Genomic DNA, 21,759 nt, shown 5'->3' on the forward strand with positions numbered 1-21,759 from the left:
TGGTGCTACAGCCGTGTTAGAAAGCTACTACGACAGAAAAGAGAGCTTCATTGGAAAAAACTGAACGAAGTCAAAATTGGCGTAAGGACAGCCATGCGTGAAGCGTTCAGTGAATTTGAAAGTAAAACTCCATATGGCGATCTTACAGAAAATCCTAAGAAGTTTTGGTCTGATGTTAAATCAGTAAACGGATCGAGGCCATTTGTCCTGACACTCTGTGTCCATAATGCCATCGAAATTACAAAGAGAAGACCGAAATACTAAAACACAACGTCTGATCTGTACGGGAATACACATAATGGATGCGCAAGTACAGATCGTCGACATATGGTTGGCGACAAATGGAAATGTGGGGCTGGCCGTGAGTCGTACACGGCTAACCAAATGGTAAGGCGACCGCTCGCGATAAGCGGGAAATCCGGGTTTAAGTCCCGGTCCGGCACAAATTTTCATTGTCGTCATTCTATTCCACAGCTGATGGTAGTCATTATTCGCAATTTCGAATTCATCTGATGTGGAATACTAAACGTTTTTCACTGAGGAAGATCGCACTGTAGTTCTTCCTTTAAAGCGTAGCACTAACGTCAGAATGACAGATATCGGAGTGAGCGACAATGAGACAGAGAAGCGACTAAAATTGCCGTAAAGAAGAAAGACCATCTGAACTGAGAGATACCGATACGATTCTAAGTAGGGTATGCAAAAGAACTTGCTCCTGTCCTAGCACCAGTGTACCGTAGGTCGCTGGAGCAGCGAAGCGTTCCTAATAACTGGAAAAAAAACAGGTCATTCCTGTTTTCATGAAGAGGCGTAGAACAGACTAATAAAACTGCAGGCCTGTATCTCTTACGTCATCTGTTTCAGAATTTTGGAACGTGTTTCATGCTTGCATATTATGACACTTATGGAGAGCGAAATCTTCTGTGTAGGAATCAACATAGGTACCTAAACCAACGATCATTTGAGCCTCAAGTCGCTCTGTTCGTCCACGAGACCCAGAAAGCAGTAGATACGGGCGCCCAGGTAGACTCCGTGTTCCTTGACTTCCGGACGACGATCGATACAGCTCCAACTCCCACCTAGCGATGAAAATGCGAGCGTATGGAATATCAGACCAACCGTGTGCTCGATTGAAGAGTTTCTAACAAACAGATGATAGCATGTCGTTCTAAATCGAGAGAAATCATCAAATGTAAAAATTAGTTCTATCGTACCCCAAGGGAGTGTTATTGAACTAGTAATTATCACAACATGTATAAATGACATAGTGGGTAACGTCGGAAGCTCCATGAGACTTTCCATGGATGATACTGTTGCGTACAGAGAAGTCACAATGCTACAGAATTGCAACGAAATGCAGGAAGACCAGTAGAAAATAGACGCTTGGTGCAGAGATTACCAATTGATCCTAGACCTAAAAGAAGTAAAGAATGACGCATTAGGCAGGAAGACCCACTACTGCAGAACATTCTCTGGAAGTATCACATCATTAAAATATCTAGGAGTGTGCGTAACGAGAGATTTAAAGTGGAATGACAACATGAAACAAATCGCGGGTAAAGCAGATGCCAGACTGAGATTCCTTCCAAGCATCGTCAAGGAAATAAGGACCACCCTCTAAGGTGGTAGCTTAGAAAACCCTCGTTCTATCAGTACTTGAATTTGCTCGTCAGTATGAGATCTCCACCATCTACTCTACATCTACATCCATTCTCCGCAAGCCACCTGACGGTGTGTGGCGGAGGGTACCTTGAGTACCTCCATCGGTTCTCCCTTCTATTCCAGTCTCGTATTGTTCGTGGAAAGAAAGATTGTCGGTATGCCTCTGTGTGCGCTCTAATCTCTCTGATTTTATCCTCATTGTCTCTTCGTGAGATATACGTAGGAGGGAGCAATATAATGCTTGACTCCTCGGTGAAGGTATGTTCTCGAAACTTCAACAAAAGCCCGTACCGAACTACTGAGCGGTTCTCCTGCAGAGTCTTCCACTGGAGTTTATCTACCATCCCAGTAACGCTTTCTCGATTACTAAATGATCCTGTAACGAAGCGTGCTGCTCTCCGTTGGATCTTCTCTATCTCTTCTATCAACACTATCTGGTACGGATCCCACACTGGTGAGCAATATTCAAGAAGTGGGCGAACAAGTGTACTGTAACCTACTTCCTTTGTTTTCGGATTGAATTTCCTTAGGATTCTTCCAATGAATCTCAGTCTGGCATCTGCTTTACCGACGATCATCTTTATATGATCACTCCATTTTAAATCACTCCTAATGCGTACTCCCAGATAATTTATGGAACTAACTGTTTCCAGTTGCTAACCTGCTATATTGTAGCTAAATGATAAAGGATCTTTCTTTCTATGTATTCGCAGCACATTACACTTGTCTACATAGAGATTCAATTGTCATTCCCTGCACCATGCGTCAATTCGTTGCAGATCCTCCTGCATTTCAGTATAATTTTCCATTGTTACAACCTCTCGATATACTACAGCATCATCCGCAAAAAGCCTCAGTGAACTTCCGATGTTATCCACCAGGTCATTTATGTATATTGTGAATAGCAACGGTGCTACGACACTCCCCTGCGGCACACCTGAAATCACTCTTACTTCGGAAGAGTTCTCTCCATTCAGAATGACATGCTGCGTTCTCTTATCTAGGAACTCTTCAATCCAATCACACAATTGGTCTGATTGTCCACATGCTCTTACTTTGTTCATTAAACGACTGTGGGGAACTGTATCAAACGCCTTGCGGAAGTCAAGAAACACGGCATCTGCCTGGGAACCCGTGTCTATGGCCCTCTGAGTCTCGTGGACGAATAGCGCGAGCTGGGTTTCACACGATCGTCTTTTTCGAAACCCATGCTGATTCCTACAAAGTAGTTTTCTGTTCTCCAGAAAAGTCATTATGCTCGAAAATAATACGTGTTCCAAAATTCTACAACTGATCGACGTTAGAGATATAGGTCTATAGTTCTGTACATCTGTTCGACGTCTCTTATTGAAAACGGGGATGATCTGTGCCCTTTTCCAATCCTTTGGAACGCTACGCTCTTCTAGAGACCTACGGTACACCGCTGCAAGAAGGGGGGCAAGTTCCTTCGCGTACTCTGTGTAAAATCGAACTGGTATCCCATCGGGTCCAGCGGCCTTTCCTCTTTTGAGCGATTTTAATTGTTTCTCTATCCCTCTGTCATCTATTTCGATACCTACCATTTTGTCATCTGTGCGACAACCTAGAGAAGGAACTGCAGTGCAGTCTTCCTCTGTGAAGCAGCTTTGGAAAAAGACATTTAGTATTTCGGCCTTTAGTCTGTCATCCTCTGTTTCAGTACCATTTCAGTCACAGAGTGTCTGGACATTTTGTTTTGATCCACCTACCGCTTTGACATAAGACCAAAATTTCTAAGGATTTTCTGCCAAGTCAGTACATAGAACTTTACTTTCGAATATAGGATTGATAGACGAAGTAGAGAAGATTCAATGAAGAGCAGCACGTTTCGTAACAGGTTCATTTAGTAAGCACGAGAGCGTCACAGAGATGCCCAGTCAACTCCAGTGGCAGACGTTACAAGGGAGGCGTTCTGCATCATGGTATGATCCACTTTTAAATTTTACAGAGCATTCCTAGAAGAGTCAACCAATATATTACTTCCTCGTACGTACATTTTTTCATAACTTTGAAGGAAATACTAGAGAGATCTGAGCTCGCACGGAGGCTTACCAGCAGTCGTTCTTCCCGTGAACCAGTCACGACTGGAACAGGTTGGTTGGTTGGTTTGGGGGATGAAAGGGACCAGACTGCTACGGTCATCGGTCCCTTACTGGAACAGGAAAATGGGAGAGACAGTGATACATAAATTACCCTCCTCCGCACACGGTAATGCGCCTTGTTGAGTATAAATGTAGATGTAGGGAAGAAGCGAAGACGAGGATTGTTTCAGTCAGGTGCCAAATGAATATACTACAATATGTATACACAGTTCCTTGAAACCGAATCTGAACGATGAAAACTCTTTAATCATTCAAAAATTCAGATGTAAAAAATATTTTAACTTAGTAACATCCCAAACTACTAAACTTTAAAGTATAACAATATCGTCAATGAAACACAGATGGCAGGAAAGAACAAATATTTGACATTATCTTCCATTGGTTCAAATGGCTCTGAGCACTATGGGACTTAACTGCTGAGGTCATTAGGCCCCTAGAACTACTTAAACCTAACTAACGTAAGGACATCACACACATCCATGCCCGAGGCAGGATTCGAACCTGCGACCGTAGCGGTCGCGCGGTTCCAGACTGTAGCGCCTAGAACCGCTCGGCCACTCCGGCTGGCTCTCTTTCATTGGGCGGCTGTCTGCAAAGAGATGCGGTATTTATACAAGCAGAAAAACTGGTAGCTCTTATACTGATTAAATCAGGTATGAAACGTGAATATGATCGAGATCTGTATTTTTATTATACTGAAGTGTATGACAAACGGTGATGTTCTGGTGGAACAGTTTAGTGATCGTAATAATTAACTCTGACATCTGATCTGGCGAGTTGGTGCAGTGCTAAGACACAGGACTCATGTTCGGGCAGACGGCGGCTCAGTTCCTCGTCCAGCCATCCAGATTTAGGTTTTTCGCGAGCCCCTAGATCGCTTAAGGCAAATACGGAGATGGATCCCCTGAGGGAACACGACCGATTTCCTTCCATATGCTACCCCGAAATGAGCTTGTAGTCCGTCTCTAATGACCCCATCGTCGACGGTGAGTAAAATCTTAATCTTCCTGCCTTCGAATCCTTGTACAGTTTGAATTTCTGTTAAGAGTATAATATCACACGCCTCTTCTTGTATCAAGAAATGTCCAGCTTTGATTGGATGAGCATAGTACAGATTTAAGACAGTTGAGCATCTGCGAGACGTGATACAGAGAGACACTCATTTCATGGATTCCGGTCTTCCAAATACTAAGGAGCCGTGGGTCGTTACACGATCATCATGGGTTAATATTTCTTCAGGTATGTGCCTCCCATCTGCTGCGTTATGACTGATTAGGTAAATGAGTGACAGTGACTCGTTGCAGTTCTTTATTTTCCTTCTCGGACGCGATAAATTTGTTCATATTAAAAGCCACATGAAGTTGCTACACCAAGCAGAGTAAGAGGCCGGGCTGTGATTAAGAGAATGACCTATCATTCCGGACGATTGGCGTTCATATCTACATCCGCTCATCCAAATTAAGGCTCTCCATGACCAGATTAAACTATTTTTGGCTTCTGCCAGATGCCATTTACATTACAGAAATCACAATCAATTTCCAACCCCTTTGTTTTTCAATCCAAGCTTGTGTTCCTTCTCTAATAACTTTCCTTCCTTTCTGTAAGTTTTTGCCCTTCATTGATCTAATGAAAGGTCTACAAGATATTGGAGATTTATACCGTAACTCCTGGCCGTCTATGGCAACGGGCTATAGTGCTGCACTGTGTAATTAAACTTCGATCAGAAATCATCAATACGATGTTCGATATCTCATCTTCATCGCAGATAAAGTTAATTTTCAGAACTTGACTGGACAGATTTTTACTTGTTCATTAAACAGACTGGTTTAGCATGAGTCCAATAGATTGTTCTTACATAGTTTACTATCGTTCTCATACCACGAATTCTGGGAATGTAATTTGCACATTTTCTTTTGAAAGATACAAATGTAACCTGACAGTGCTGCCAGATATGTAGAGTGCGGTCCGCCTGCAATTACCTGTGTTTCCGCTCTTTTATCAAAGAGAATTCCTAGTGCTTGATAATATTCAGCAAGATATGATACGAAACATTTAATTATTTAAGATAGCATTAGCTGAAGTTGTGGTCGCATTCACCGCGTGGTACTCAGAGACGCATTCCGTTAGTGGTGAAATAAACACTTCACTCAGTAAGTGCACTTACCATTTGATGTCGTTCATATACTTTTCTCTAATTGTTCTGATAACGATATTATTAACTTTTAGTTGTTTCGGTGAAAGTACAAAGACGGTTATCTGACGTTACTCATGTAACTCAACTTTGCTTCGAGTCTTGCTGCTGGCTCGGACGACCATCAGTGCTGAAGGAAAGAATGAAGAAAGATCAGCTCTGTCAACCTATCAGCGTCAAGATCATCAGAGACAGAAACATCAGTGCATTATAACACTAGTTGTAAGTGGAGCTTCAGCAAACAAGCGTATTTGTTTCTTGTACATAGCCGGTACCATCGATCAACGCGAGAAATTGAGTATTTGAATATTTACTAGGGACACGCAAAACTGTTTTTGTAAATTGGGTGCATACTATACAAAACACAGTGTTCTTTATTCCTCAACGACTAACATTTTACCACTGTTATTATAAATATTACACTAATTTCCTTTGTATCACACATTTACTAGATATTCTTACCGATTATGGCAATGCGTGGTTTGATAAAAATATTGCGAGTCTGTAACTCTCGTGTACATAGAAGACATCATCTGAAACACACGTATGATTTTTGGTGAGGATCTTTGAAGTGTTTCTTGTAGTGTTTCTCGAAGTTTTCCCGGCGGAGCGAATATTCCAGCATTTTTCGAGAGTGCATCATTATTAGGTCATGTACCGATATTTCAACTGGCAACCTTTCGGCCATTCTGAAGGTGAGACGCTTGCAAAATTGTAATGCACTTTTTACTGTAGAGTAAACGTGCATGACTCGAAGATAACACTGTTGCTAACAAAAGCGTCAGTCACAGATAAAACTTTATGCCTCTAAGAGTAAAAAAAGTGCAGAGTCACAGTGCTTACTAAGTATCTGGTTTATTATTATGGGTGGCATATGTTAGAATGTCAGACTATTTCCGTTGAGGCTGCAGACGTGAAAGGAAGGGTTTTCATGAATTGTCGAGCTCGAAACCCTCGTCTCGGTTGGGGAGATTGTCTGATAATTGTATTGCCACAGCTTGCTTGACCGCAGAATCCCAGTAGGATGAGGCCGTGGACAGTATCTTAAGTTCCCCGTAATCCATGGAATGGCTAACGGAAATGCAATGTTCAAGCCAATGGAAAAAATGGAAATGAGCGTTTGGCGTCATTGGCCGGGAGGCCCCTTGCGGGGTAGTTCCGACCGCCTTGGTCCAGGTCTTATTACATTCGACGCCACATTGGGCGACCTGTGCGCCGGATGGGGCTGAAATGATGATGAAGACAGCGGAGAAATGATGATGAAGACAGCGGGGAAAATCCCCGACCCAGCCGGGAATCGAACCCGTGCCCGAAGGACGGCAATCCGCCACGATGACCACTTTTTTTATCTCGTTTTGTTCTATATTGTTCGTTGAATTTGTTCGGAGCGGACGTCCGATTGAGGAGTTCCTAGATAACAGGACGCAGCATGTCATTCTCAATGGAGAGAAGTCTTCCGAAGTAAGAGTGATTTCAGGTGTGCCGCAGGGTAGTGTCATAGGACCGTTGCTATTCACAATATACATAAATGACCTGGTGGATGACATCGAAAGTACACTGAGGCTTTTTGCAGATGATGCTGTGGTGTATCGAGAGGTTGTAACAATGGAAAATTGTACTGAAATGCAGGAGGATCTGCAGCGAATTGACGCATGGTGCAGGGAATGGCAATTGAATCTCTATGTAGACAAGTGTAATGTGCTGCGAATACACAGAAAGATAGATCCTTTATCATTTAGCTACAATATAGCAGGTCAGCAACTGGAAGCAGTTAATACCATAAATTATCTGGGAGTACGCATTAGGAGTGATTTAAAATGGAATGATCATATAATGTTGATCGTCGGTAAAGCAGATGCCAGACTGAGATTCATTGGAAGAATCCTAAGGAAATGCAATCCGAAAACAAAGGAAGTAGGTTACAGTACGCTTGTTCGCCCACTGCTTGAATACTGCTCAGCAGTGTGGGATCCGTACCAGATAGGGTTGATACAAGACAGAGAAGATCCAACGGAGAGCAGCGCGCTTCGTTACAGGATCATTCAGTAATCGCGAAAGCGTTTCGGAGATGATAGATAAACTCCAGTGGAAGACTCTGCAGGAGAGACGCTCAGTAGCTCGGTACGGGCTTTTGTCAAAGTTTCGAGAACATACCTTCACCGAAGAGTCAAGCAGTATATTGCTCCCTCCTACCTATATCTCGCGAAGAGACCATGAGGATAAAATCAGAGAGATTAGAGCCCACACAGAGGGATACCGACAATCCTTCTTTCCACGAACAATACGAGACTGGAATAGAAGGGAGAACCGATAGAGGTACTCAAGGTACCCTCCGCCACACACCGTCAGGTGGCTTGCGGAGTATGGATGTAGATGTAGATGTAGACACCCGTTCAGGTTCTTCGTTGATCCGTTCACTCAGTTTTTTTTTTTCATTACAGAGGGTAGCTAACCCTCCGACACGCTGAGCTTCCGTGCCAGCGACCACTCAGCTACCGGGGCGGACGTTCAAGCCACTGCAGATTTATTGGGCTGTAGTAGGCGAGTAGCCGCGCGAGGTAGCCGCGCGGTCTTGGGTATGTTGCCACGGTCCGCGCGGCTTCCCCCGTCGGAAGTTCGAGTCTTCCCTCGGGCGTGGGTGTGTGTGTTGTCCTTGGCGTATGTCCGTTTAAGTTAGATTAAGTAGTGTGTAAGCCTAGGGACCAATGACCTCAGCAGTTTGGTCCCATAAGAACTTAACACAAATTTCCAAGTAGGCGAGTGTATAGCTGGTGTTCAATACAATGTTCTTTTACAGTGCGTATCGTTTGTCCTATGTACCGTTAACCACAATCACAAGGAATTTTGTATTTCCCCGCCTTTAGTAAAAGCAGATTATCCTTCATATATCCCAGAAGAGCGGCTATCTTGGCCGGTGGAAGGTAGAGCACATCCGATTTATTTTTGAAGAAATCTTCCCCACTTACGGGAAAGGCTGTAGAGTTTAAATCTCTATTCTCTTGCTCTACTTTTCGTTGGACTGGCGTTTTCCAAGCGACAAAGGAAATATTATTGTAGGTCTTCACTGCTTTGGATTCCATTATAACAATCAACCAAATACTTGGTGAGTACTTTGGATTCGCTGACTCTGCGCTTGTTTTCTTTTACTCTTAGAGACGTAAAGTTTTGCATATGACTGACGTTCTTATTACCAACAGTGTTATCTTTGACGCATGCGCGTTTGCTCTACATTGTAAAGTGCTTTAAAGTCTGACAAGCGACTCACATTGAGAACGGCTGAAAGGCTGTCAGGCAAAATATCTGTTCAAGAGTTAATAACATCCCGGATGCACTCCCGAAAAATGATGGAATATTTCACGTAGATTTTCCTTATGAACGTGATATTACTGTGGTGTCACCGCCAGACACCACACTTGCTAGGTGGTAGCCTTTAAATCGGCCGCGGTCCGTTAGTATACGTCGGACCCGCGTGTCGCCACTATCAGTGATTGCAGACCGAGCGCCGCCACACGGCAGGTCCAGTCTAGAGAGACTCCCTAACACTTGCCCCAGTTGTACAGCCGACTTTGCTAGCGATGGTTCACTGTCTACATACGCTCTCATTTGCCGAGACGACAGTTTAGAAAAGCCTTCAGCTACGTCGTTTGCTACGACCTAGCAAGGCGCCATATTCAGTTACTATAAGTCATATCTTCTGAACAGATAATATTGTGACTCATGTACCGTCGAGAGCGACGTTGTTCATTAATGGATTAAAGTTAAGTATCAAACCAGCTACGTCCGCTTTCTGAATTCTAATTCCTTGTCATGTTCCAGACATCACGTCAGTATATTGCTTCCCTCTTCACGCCAGCCTGCGTGAGCTAAAACGCGTGCATTTCGGCATCCTCTAGTAACACGGTGTTGGCACTTCTGCCAACACTACAATTACGTTATGTCTCTTTAGCTATACGACGTGATGGGTAACTTTTTATTGCCTGCGATGGCTACTCTACATTTGGCGTTTGTCACAAGTAAGTTTGGAGGCACCAGTGTCACTTATCATACACGCCGTACTTGAATTGGGTAAAATAATTAGCTTAGAAATTTGTGTGCATTCGGGTGCCTTGTAAGAACAGGTTATTTTAATAGTCTCAGTAAATTTTTATGTGTAGAGGAAAGTGTTGTCCCTTGGAACACTTTTCAGACTTCACCTCTAGTCAGACCTCTAATAGAAGTTAAATATATTTTGTTATTCTATTCTGAAATGATATAATTCATTTTATATGTGCTGCAGTCTATTTCTGGAATTACAAAACTCACTCCAGAGAAGTAAGTTTTTCCAAATGTGAAAGACTGTTCCAAGGTACAACATGGTAATTTGCCTAGGAACAAATACTCTAGTCATATTTAAAATTGTTGCAGTAGAGAAAATGTTGTTATTAATGTAGTTAATAGTCTTTGCGTTACATATTACTCTGCTAAACACTAATAATCAGTAAGCGAAATCAAATGAAGAAGAAGTCTTTTCAGAAACCAGTTACAGGCTAAAAACATTTTGAAAAAGAATATGTTGACAGATAACACAAACCGCCATTTTCAAAACAGGGAAAATTGTTCAGACATTAAAGAAACTCAGTTAATTTTCAAATATCAACTTTTCCATGGTAGAAGTCCTTACTCCAGTCCAAGGTACAAGATGGTGCACGACCAATAAAGTATGGCTTAGCTGTCCACACGTTATGTAACTAGTTTTAAAAATATACGGCCGGCAAAAAGTTAGTGCACCTGGAAAGGCGAGGTCGATTTTGATCCGATGACGGAATATGCCACCTGGGGGATAGTAGACATACTGATATAGCTACGACGGCGCCATTTATGTCTACCCTTTAATAGGGAATGTTCACAGCCAGAAGGCTCAGAGTGGTGCAAACGTGTGAAGCAAACAGGCAACCATGCCACAGAGACGCACTCGTCCCTCCCACTGCCCTTGAGCGAATCTGAAAGGGGTCAAATTGCGGCATTCAGCGTGGCGGGGTGGTCCTTTCGGAGTGTTGCCACACAAGTAGGACGTGCTGCGTCAGCTGTGCAACGACGCTGGTATCAGAGATCATGTAAACATTGTCACATCCGTAGGCGAGGTTCTCGACGTCCAGGCAGCACAGACACCGACCAGGACAGTCGTATTTTAAGGACGGCAGTGGCAGTTCGTACAGCTACCACATCACAGACAAGATGGGTTGTGAGCCCAGACGAGTCAACACAAACTGTTGCGAACCGGTTATTAGCAGTGGGACTGCGCTCACGCACATCTCCAGCCCGTCTTCCACTGACGCCACAGCATCGACGTGCACGGCTCGGCTGGTGCCGTCAGAGGATTACTTGGAAGATGAAATGGAGCGTGCGGCGGCGCGGTTCCTTCCGTCCCTTTACGATGAACCTGCACCTACCTGTGAACATTGTCTCAGCAGATCATCAGTAGGGAAGCCGAGCGAAACCTACTGTACTTCGACGTGAGCCAGGCTGCAATTAAAGTCACTAATCTACGTTTGGGGAGAAAAAAAAATGGTTCAAATGGCTCTGAGCACTATGGGACTTAACTACTGAGGTCATCAGTCCCCTAGAACTTAGAACTACTCAAACCTAACTAACCTAAGGACATCACACACATCCATGCCCGAGGCAGGATTCGAACCTGCGACCGTAGCGGTCACGCGGTTCCAAACTGACGCGCTTAGAACCGCACGGCCACACCGGCCGGCTTTGGGGAGAAAGTTTTCACACGAAATGAAAGGTCGGAAATTTTGTCCTTAATTAATATATTCTGAAACTTAGGTGAACCAGTATCACTGCCAACCCCGTGCTAGTCTTAACACAGTCACTCACAATCCCTTTCACTCACGTTAGCAAGTATATGGTGTTGCATTTCCCCAAAACGAAATAGCTACAAAAATACGGATTGTTTTTGATTGAGAACGCTCGACAAATATTAAGTCTGTCGGTAACTAATGCAGTCACAGTTTTTAGCCACCGACCTGGTCAATACGCCACGCCGAATTTATGTCTTTTCTCGTCACAAAATTCACTTAAAAATTCCGAAATTTCTACACGCCCATCGGAATAATTATGCCGTCACTTCACAACACTTTTGATGTATAAAACACTGCTAGATCCGGCAACTTATCACTTACATCGGAACTACTACTATACACGTCCGAACTGTTTCATGGCTAGGCTCCGACTCCTCTCTAGAATACTCTGTCTTCTCTATCCGCAGAGAAAGGCGCGCGAAGAATATTGCTTTACCATTGGTCAGTTTACTCAACAGCCAATAGCAAAACAACATTCTCCCGCGTCAGTCCGCACTTTTCATCAATAACCAATCGCAAAATAGTACACCTAACGACTGCACTTTTTAGCGACGTAATTATCTAATATGCTGAAGTTTTGTTTATGCATAAAGTTAGTTACTATTGTTATTTATACCTGAATTAACTTTCCCTTTACCATAAACTTACTTTACAAATCTATTCTACAAAAATCCACTTTGTCCACATCCATACTTCTTCGAAATGTTCCCACACTAAATCCCACTACATAACTCGTTAAACAATTACCTTCATATTAACCTTAAACCACACTCACGCATAATTCATACTGCTAAAACACATTTATAACATTTTACATACACAAAAAGACATAATAACACTTTATTAAAATACTAGAACAGTTTATGAAAAACATTCTACTACTTTAGTGCACTCTAGTGGGCACAATCGAAACTAAAATCACAGTCCCCTATCCAATACTGTCCTCTATCGGCTGCTACATAAACTACGTGCACGTCCAGTCTCGCGTCACCATCTGTCACTAACCAGCTCTGAGACACATCTCCTTCTTAACCGCCTCCAAGGCAGGGTCGGTATACGGCGCTACGCCTCAAGCGTCGTGGTCTTCAACGATGAAAGCATATTCTGCCTGCACACAAGTGATGGTCGTTCGCGTGTACGACGTAAACATGAAGAGCACTATGTCGTAGAGTGCATTCGTCCAAGACACACTGGCCGCATCCCACGCCTTATGGTCTGGAGTGCGATGGACTACAACTCTCGTTCACCTTTGGCGTGTGATCCCACGCCTTATGGTCTGGAGTGCGATGAGCTACAACTCTCGTTCACCTTTGGCGTGTCTGGAGAGGGCGGTAACCAGCGCTCGGTACGTGGAGAATGTTGTTAAATCCGTTGTTCTGCCGTTCTTGCAAAAGAAATGTGATCTGTTGTTCCAGCATGATAATGCTCGCCCACACACTGCCTATGAAACTCAACATGCTCAGCAAGACGTGCAGCAACTTGCCTGGCCAGCACGATCTCCGGACTTATCTCCAATCGGGCACGTGTGGGATATGATGGGACGAGAAGTGACTCGTGAACTCCTCAACCAACAACTCTTACAGAACTCAATGAACAGGTCGAGCAGGCGTGGTGAAACGTATCCCAAGATAGTATTCGCCATCTGTACAATCGACTGTATGCCACAGTCCTGCATTACCGCCCGTGGAGGCTATACCACGTACTAATATGTGTCGATATCTGGTACCTCAGAAGCGCCTGTGCTATTGATCTGTAAATATAATCATTTCATATACTCCATACGCACTATTGCAACAATAATCTCGAGTGAATTGAAAGCCTCTAAAAGGGTGTACTAATTCGCCCCCCCCTCCCCCCCCTCCCCCCCCAAGCAGTGAATTTACAAACACTGCACGAAACACAACGTTATGTCTCACAACAACTTAGAAAAAGCGGAGGAGCGGGATTAGCCGAGCAGTCTGAGGCGCTGCAGTCATGGACTGTGCGGCTGGTCCCGGCGGAGGTTCGAGTCCTCCCTCGGGCACGGGTGTGTGTGTTTGTCCTTAGGATAATTTAGGTTAAGTAGTGCGTAAGCTTAGGGACTGATGACCTCAGCAGTTAAGTCCTATAAGATTTCATTTGAACTTTTTTTTTTTTTTTTTTTTTTTTTAAGCGGATGAGATGTCTAGTGAGCATTCCTTCATGTGATTCTAAAATCACCCACCAGACGACTAAAACATCGGTCAAGAAAACAACTTGTGCTCGTAGGTACACTATCTTCCAAGTACAGAACTCTCCCCTGTATTGGTATGAATGTTCATATCAATTATGATAACGAAACTGCGCTCGTGATATCTCAGTAGAAACAGGTGTATTTGAAATTTACAACAATGGGCATCGTACGTCAGTCACATCTTATTACCATTATTATTATTATTATTATTATTATCATTATTATTATTACTTCGATCATTCAGGCGTACAGTTTGAATTTTGACAGGTGGTGATTAGGATAGGAAAGTGTGTGTGTGTGTGTAAGAGGTAAGAGAGAGAGAGAGAGAGAGAGAGAGAGAGAGAGAGAGAGAGAGAGAGAGAGAGAAGCTTACATACAGAACTAACAGTTTGGTAACTGAGAAGAAATAACTGGCAGAGGTAGGTGAAACAACGGCTAAAGATGTTGCAAAAGAGATACTGCCCTGTGTAGAATGTGATAAATGCCGAACATATAAGACAACTACTCACAGAATAAAGAGAGAAAAATACACAATTCTGAGTTAAATTAAAAAATGCACAAGTTGTCATAGGATGCACATTTCATAACATGACATTGTAATTTCGAAGTATAACTATAGCTTATTATTAAGGGGCTTTCCTTAGGACGTCAACACGATTGAAGCAAGTGTATGTGAATGACATGCTTGTACCTCGCATTCAACAACACAGTGTACTTTCTTTCTGATGATATTACATTTTTATACCCTGTAAAAATACTATTTTGTATACACTGACTCTAATCATTCAAAATTAATTTCTGTTGCAGATAAACCTGAGAAGCGCCGGATCTTTTCGCTGGGAGAGTATAAGTGAATACGACAGACTGTAAGCATGTTGAACAAGGACGCTAAAGTGACAGAAGAGGCCCTGTCGGCCCCTAAAAGTGGTGATACCCCCACTGGCGAGGCTGATACAGACAAGTGCCAGGCACAGAACGGAGAGGCAACCACCGCCTTAATTACCTTCGAAGAAGGCGAGCAAGTAAGTTCCATTGCGAATACGACAGGAGAGAAGAACTCACACGAGAACGTCGCAGAAGCGAAGAACTCTGACGCCGAGGTAGCAGAAGTCAGAGGTTCGGAAACCAGCAAGGTAGAAGTGCAAATTCCAGAGATCAGTACAACAGACGTGAGCAGTTCCGAAGCAGTTATGGTGGAAGTGGAGAGTTCCGAAATGAATAGTGCGCAAGTGAATGATTCTCTCGAGACGAAGGCAGAAGTGAAAAATTCTCACACTAGCGTGGAAGAAGTGAAGCAACCTGATGTGAGTATAAGCGAAGTGAAGAATACTGGTGATAAGGTGACGGAAGTGATAATTTCCGATGTGAGCGTGGGAGAAGTGAAAATTTCTGATACAAATTCGACACCTAAATCGACCTCACCAGAAGGCGAGAGTGGCGGGGGAAGTGAAAATGCGGGAGTTAGTGCCAACGAGAACGTGCAGCCGGTTGTCACGGAGACTCCTACTCCGAGTGCTTCGGAGCCTCTGATCGAGATTTCCGATGACGGGTCGTGGGACATGAAGCCCCAACACGAACTGGAGGCGGCTGGTGCCCCGAGGGAATCTACCGGAGCACTCGAAGGAAGTCTGCACGAAAACCAGACTGCGACTGTCGAGGATGAGGCGAAGTGTGCTGCAGATGCCGCTGCTACCCCGGTACCCGTTGCTGTGTGCCCACCGAAACCGTTACCGCGCAAGCTCGAGACGGCGGCTGCTGCGAAGCTAGACGAGTCTGCCCAGTCAGAGGAAGCCCAGAACGGCGCAACCATTCTGGAAGCTGTGGCGGACCTGTGCGTCGGCCTGAAGACGCTGGACAACGCCAAGCCGTACAAGGACGGCGAGGAGCCGCCCACAGAGACGCCGGCCGACCCACAGCATGCACCGCCACCGCCGCCCTTCCGCTTCGGAAAATTCCCGAAAGGTAAGTGCACGCCCTCACAGATTATCCCAATATCTCTGCGATTATGCGATATTCGTTGTTGTTGTACAAGGCGTTCCAAAAACTTCACCTCATTTCACAAGACTGTATCACCGAACGAAGTAACGCAGTGATTAACACACTGGACTCGCATTCGGGACGACGACAGTTCAGGTCCTCGTCCGACCATTCAGATTTACGTTTTCCGTGATTTCTGTAACTCGCTCCAGGCAAATGCCGAAATGGTTCCTGTCAAAGAGTACGGCCGATTTCCTTCTCCATCCTTGCATACAATTTACGCGTGTGCTCCATCTCTAATGACCTCGATGTCGACGGGACTTAAACGCTAATATTCCTTACTTTTTAAGACTGTATTTTCTACACGTATGCAGATAACAAGTTAGTTTATTCTAATTCACTTTTCTTTCCAAATAATTTTGGATATAGCCATCTCGATGACTGCTATAAATACGAGGACAGGCTGAAAAATAATACCTCCAAATTTTTACGTGGAAACCAGTAAAGTTTTTTTATATAAAACGAACTTTATTAACATTCTACATCTTTGTTCTTCATGTCTACATATTTGCACATCTTTGCAGCTCGAGGGCTCTGAATTATAGCGTGCAACGTAACTATGTCGGCACGTGAGAAACAGCGTGCTATAATCCAGTTTCGCATTCGTAGAGTTCGTCTGCAAATGAAGCACTCTCTCCTTCAGAATGACAATGACAATCTCAAACGAGCACTGCTATATTTGCAATAAACCGACGCCTTGGGTTCACTGTCAGCGATCATCCTCCATACAGTCTCAACTTGGTCCCATCCGATTTCCATCCGTTTTCAAAACAACAACTTCGAGGACTACACTTTGATAACGATGAAGCGGTGCAGGCAGAGGTGAGGATGTGGGTCCATCAAAAAAGTGAAACATTCTACAGTGACGTTGTCAACAACTTGCTCTCTCTTTGGGAGAAATGTGTTCGTCACCAGAGTGACTATTTTGAGAAATAAATATGTAGACATGAATAATAAAGATGCAGAATGATCTTAGAATGTTAACAGATTTAAGAGTTTTCACATAAATAATTTGGGGGCAATACTTTTCAACAAGCCCTCGCAGTTTCTGGGGTATAGGATCATCCTGCTTTACTCCTCATCCAACAGAAAATATCCTCACATGGTTTCCTACACCAAGTGAAGCCATCGAGGTATTGTAGACATTACATAAACGATTTATTAGATAGTTGCGAGAAAGTGTGCCTCAAGATAAATCTGTCAAAAAGCAAATGTTATGCACAGCAATGGTACTACAAGACAAATAATATTGAACAACAACTGTCTAAATAATGTTAACGAATATGTTTATCTAGGACCGTTAAATGATATCCAAGAAGATTTAAAAACTGATTTTTTCCGCCGAATGAAGCTGGGTTGAAGGGCTTATGGGAGAAACGCATCCATTTTTAAAGCTAATATGCCAACAAATTTTAAAAAATCTGTTTTTTCGAACAGCGTCTTCTTTCCGTACTGAGACAGAGCCGCGATATTTTCAAAAGAAAACATCTCAGAAAGCTACAGAAAGTTTTCACTAAGAAAAGTGAAAAAAGAAGTGAAGAAATAAGAACAATGAAAGGAGTTCGGGATGTTGTGGAAACGATAAAGACACCAAAATCGAAAAGATATATCGCACATCGAAATGACGGATGATAGGCAAAGACATTACTGGAGTGGAGTCCCAGAGGAAGACGCAGATTCCAAGGCACACCACCCGGCCGCTGGAATAAGGAACTGAAGAATGTCGTAGGCTTCAGCTGGCAGAGGAGGCAGAAGACAGAGACATCGAAACAGGGCTTGAAATTGTATTTGTTAACTTTAGATTAAAGAGACTATACCTTGTAACGGTTGAATTAGCCGAACCATAAATAACTGCTGAAAGAATTAAAGTTCCGTCTCCGTAGCTGAGTGGTCAGCGCTAGTGATAGCCATGCAGAGGACCCAGGTTGGATTCCCGATATTCCTATGGATTTTTCCTTGTTGGGAGGAGGGAAGCGGGGTGCACTCAGCCTCGTGATACCAACTGAGTAGTAGCGGCTCCAGGTCACGAAAACTAACAGCCCGGAGAGCGGCGTGCTGACCCCAAGCCCATCCGTACTGCTTCATATGTCGCCGTTGGCGGAGGGTGACATGGTGGTCGGTCGATACCACAGGGCCCGCCAGGTTCTGTGGATGAAGTTTACATTTTTACGCGAATGGAAACAGAAACTTGGGCTATATTTTAAATCACACATCGAAAATAGAAGTTAAGCTTGGTGCCAGTTGTAAGTTGCCAGGTCAAGTGGTTTCTGGTGGATGTTTCCATCGATCGCTCGCTCGCCCGTTGTCCAGCGTGTTTCGTGTCACGTATTGTGTATGAATAGGAGTAGCATTGCTGTCACGCAGTCGAGGTGTTGACTGCGTCTTGTCACTGGTAAGCATCGCCGGTTTTGCTGCTGCGCCTGAGCATTACGTCGCTATTGTATAAACAAGAAGGGAAAAAGTGAATCACGCATCGACGTCCCCTTAGTGAAGTCAGTAGCCTGCAAGCTACAAAAACAGTATTAATGTCAAAAAGCGTTACGGAGGTCATGCAATTTTACAGAGACCTACTGCAGTGTTGAACGATGTTTTGAAATTAATCCCGACGTAAATCTACGATGTCCAAAGAAAATGGTGTTGACAGAGCCCTTGGACGTCTAGTACTACCTTCATGTCGGTGACTGAGTAAGCGCAACGCACTATACTCGTAATATTTATTTGGTACACGAACACGAACTCTGTGACATGCACCCATTTCAGGTTGGCGTCTCTTATTTCTACGCGTAACTCTTTGGCAGTGCTGTTGCAATATATGATTCTAGTGTTCAAAAGCGTCTTCGTAATTCAACACGGACAAATATATTTCTGCGCAATGAAATTGTAATACAATGAAGGCAGCATGCAAGAAAAGTTATTGACATGAAGCCTACGACATGCTTGGATACGCAATTAACATGTCAGTGCAGTCGCACGAAGTAGGTAGACGTAACATTATCTACATTCGGTATGTAAGCACAGATTACGCAATGTGTTTCTCAGTCAGAAATCGCCTCTCAGTATTGGTCGTTCTTGGGTTCAAATGGTTCAAATGGCTCTGAGCACTATGGGACTTACCTGCTGAGGTCATCAGTCCCCTAGGACTTAGAACTACTTAAACCTAACTAACCTAAGGACATCACACACAACCATGCCCGAGGCATGGTCGCGCGGTTCCGGACTGCAGCGCCTAGAACCGCTCGGCCACTCCGCCCGGCGGTCGTTCTTGGGAAAATCGTGTTATGCCTTGTGTAACGAAAAGAGAAACGTCCACCAGCTGGTGTTGTTATTCTACAGTGGCATAATCGTACCCTATCGAGGCTCTGGTTTACCGTTCTGTGATATTGCTGTTCACATTATTTGGAATCCAATTATTTTCATGCGAATATGGAGTCGATGAGTTCAGGAGGGTCATACTTAACACCATGGAGGATCCCTATTGCCCGAAGTGACTAACACATGAGGGAACGGACGTATTAATTACTCGACAGTGCAGGATCACAGTCACGTTACGTACCTTGAATCAAGGAATGGGCATGTTCGCAGCAAGACAAGTATTCATACATAAAGAGCGACGACATCTGGAACATCCCGGACTGTCAGGACGGCGACCATTGATGCTGCTGCCCTTAACGCGGTAGCAGAGAGAGGTGTGCCATCTGTGATGTGCCCAACGACAAAACAGGACACAGGAGTGCCACCACGTCGTCTTGTCAGATAAGTCGTGGTCCTGAGTACAGCATCACGATGGACGTCCATGTGTGGAGGCTCCGAGCGGAACGAACAATACCGAAACGCATTCGTCATCGTCATACGGACCCAGCAGTTGGCCTGATGGTATCGTGTGCCATTGGGTACATAACGCTCTCACCTCTGGTTCGCACAGAGGGCGCGAAATCTCTGATTTCTTAATGTCGACGAGTGTGTCATACCTTTGAGATCTGTGTGAAGTTGTGTTTCAGCAAGGTATCCCGAGATAGTATGTTGCCCGTCTTCCTTGCTCGATACAGAAAATGTTCGATTGTTGCCTTGTCCAGCACCTTCTCCAGATCTTTCGCTGACTGAAAACCTCTGGTCATGGTTTTCTCAGAGACTGGCATTTCCGACCCGCCAGCCGTTTCGACTGATAAATTCTGGCATAGAGTGAGGTAGCATGGAATGGTTTACCCATATCTGTCGTCTAAGCTCAGTACGACTCGATGACCTTCCAGGTTAGAGCTATTGTTATTGCCAGAGGTGAAAGCTCTGTGTACAAAATTTCGCGTGGTGTGTATTCCCAAATCACGTACAACTGCAACTGTTGTGGTCTTTGATCCGAAGACTTGTTTGATACAGCTCTCCATTCTACTCTACACTGTGTAAACCTTTTCAACTGCAAATAACTACAACCTACATTCTTCTGAATCTGTTTGCTTTATCTGTCGCATGGTCTCCCTCTACGATTTTTACCTTCCCCCCCCCCCCCCCCCAACCAATACTGAATTGGTGATCTCTTGATGTACCATCAACTGACACCTTCTTTTAGTTAAGTTGTGTCACAAATTTCTTGTCTCCCCAAATCTATTCCGTACCTCCTCATTAGTTACGCGGTCTACCCCTGTAATCAGCAGCATTTTTCTGTACGACCACATTTCAGAGGTCTCTATTCTCTTCTTGTCTAAACTGTTTAGTCCATGTTTCACTTCCAAAGATGGCTACACTCCAGACAAATACCTTCAGAAAAGACTTCCTAATACTTAAATCTATATTCGATTTTAACAAACTGCTCTTCTTCAGAAACGCTTTTCCTTGCATTACCGGTTTACATTTTATATCCTCCCTACTTCACCCATCATCAGTTATCTTGCTGCTCGAGTAGCAAAACTCATCTACCAAATTTAGTGTCACGTTTCCTAATCTAACTGCCTCAGAACCACCTGAGCACAACTGCATAGTATACTGTATGTTCATTATAAGTAACTTTCATTGTTCGCTACCCTGCCTGGTGTTGCAGTTTGAATGTCCAACAGTGCATATATCGGGTGTCCCATGGAACGCATACGGACTGAATGTGTCAAAACTGTAGAAGATACCTATACAAAGATTTCGTCAAAAAATGGTTCGGAAAAGCAAACAGTTTAAGATAGTGCTATTATATGCAATTTATCATTTATGTGTATGTCCAGGCAGCTATTATCTTCAGTATAATATTCTTGGGTTTCAAACAGCGTCAAGTGGTCAACGGACAATGAGCGGTCGGCATCGGTCTCCTCTGCTATTGTCAAGTAGTTGACTGTCGTCTGAATGCCACTGCCATGCTTATACAGCTGAGCCACTGCCTGTGACGCCCGCAGCAGGACGAAACTGGCACGACGAAATATTCTTCTGGTTACTACAGTGTCGATGTGATGGTTAATGATGGCAAATCGTGGGCTCGTCTTCTCATCGCTGACGCGTAGTAGGAAGGCTAGCGGGCTTAATACATTGGCCTCCTCAACGCGCACCTTCCCCAGGCGTCTGATGCTGCGCTACGTCTCCTCCCAGTAGAGGTACGTTATGTACGAATGCATGCTCTCGCGGCGATATGCATTAATAAAATATCCTCGGGTTTCAAGCCGCGAAATGCGTTAGATGACACTTCTATTATTAAGCGGACCAACGACTTCTGGGATC

The 21,759-nt window shown here is 44.1% G+C and overlaps 1 protein-coding gene across 1 annotated transcript in view; it reads left to right on the forward strand.

Annotated features, from left to right (window-relative positions):
• LOC126183706 (neurofilament heavy polypeptide-like) overlaps positions 1-21,759 on the forward strand; it is a 399,419-nt gene that overhangs the window by 72,175 nt on the left and 305,485 nt on the right. Inside the window, exon 2 of the mRNA XM_049925891.1 lies at positions 14,842-15,996. Coding sequence (XP_049781848.1) covers positions 14,907-15,996 — 1,090 coding nt within the window. The 5' untranslated portion in view covers positions 14,842-14,906. The remainder of the gene's footprint in view (positions 1-14,841; positions 15,997-21,759) is intronic.

This window comes from Schistocerca cancellata, chromosome 4, assembly GCF_023864275.1.
Source record: "Schistocerca cancellata isolate TAMUIC-IGC-003103 chromosome 4, iqSchCanc2.1, whole genome shotgun sequence".
Lineage (NCBI taxonomy): Eukaryota > Metazoa > Arthropoda > Insecta > Orthoptera > Acrididae > Schistocerca > Schistocerca cancellata.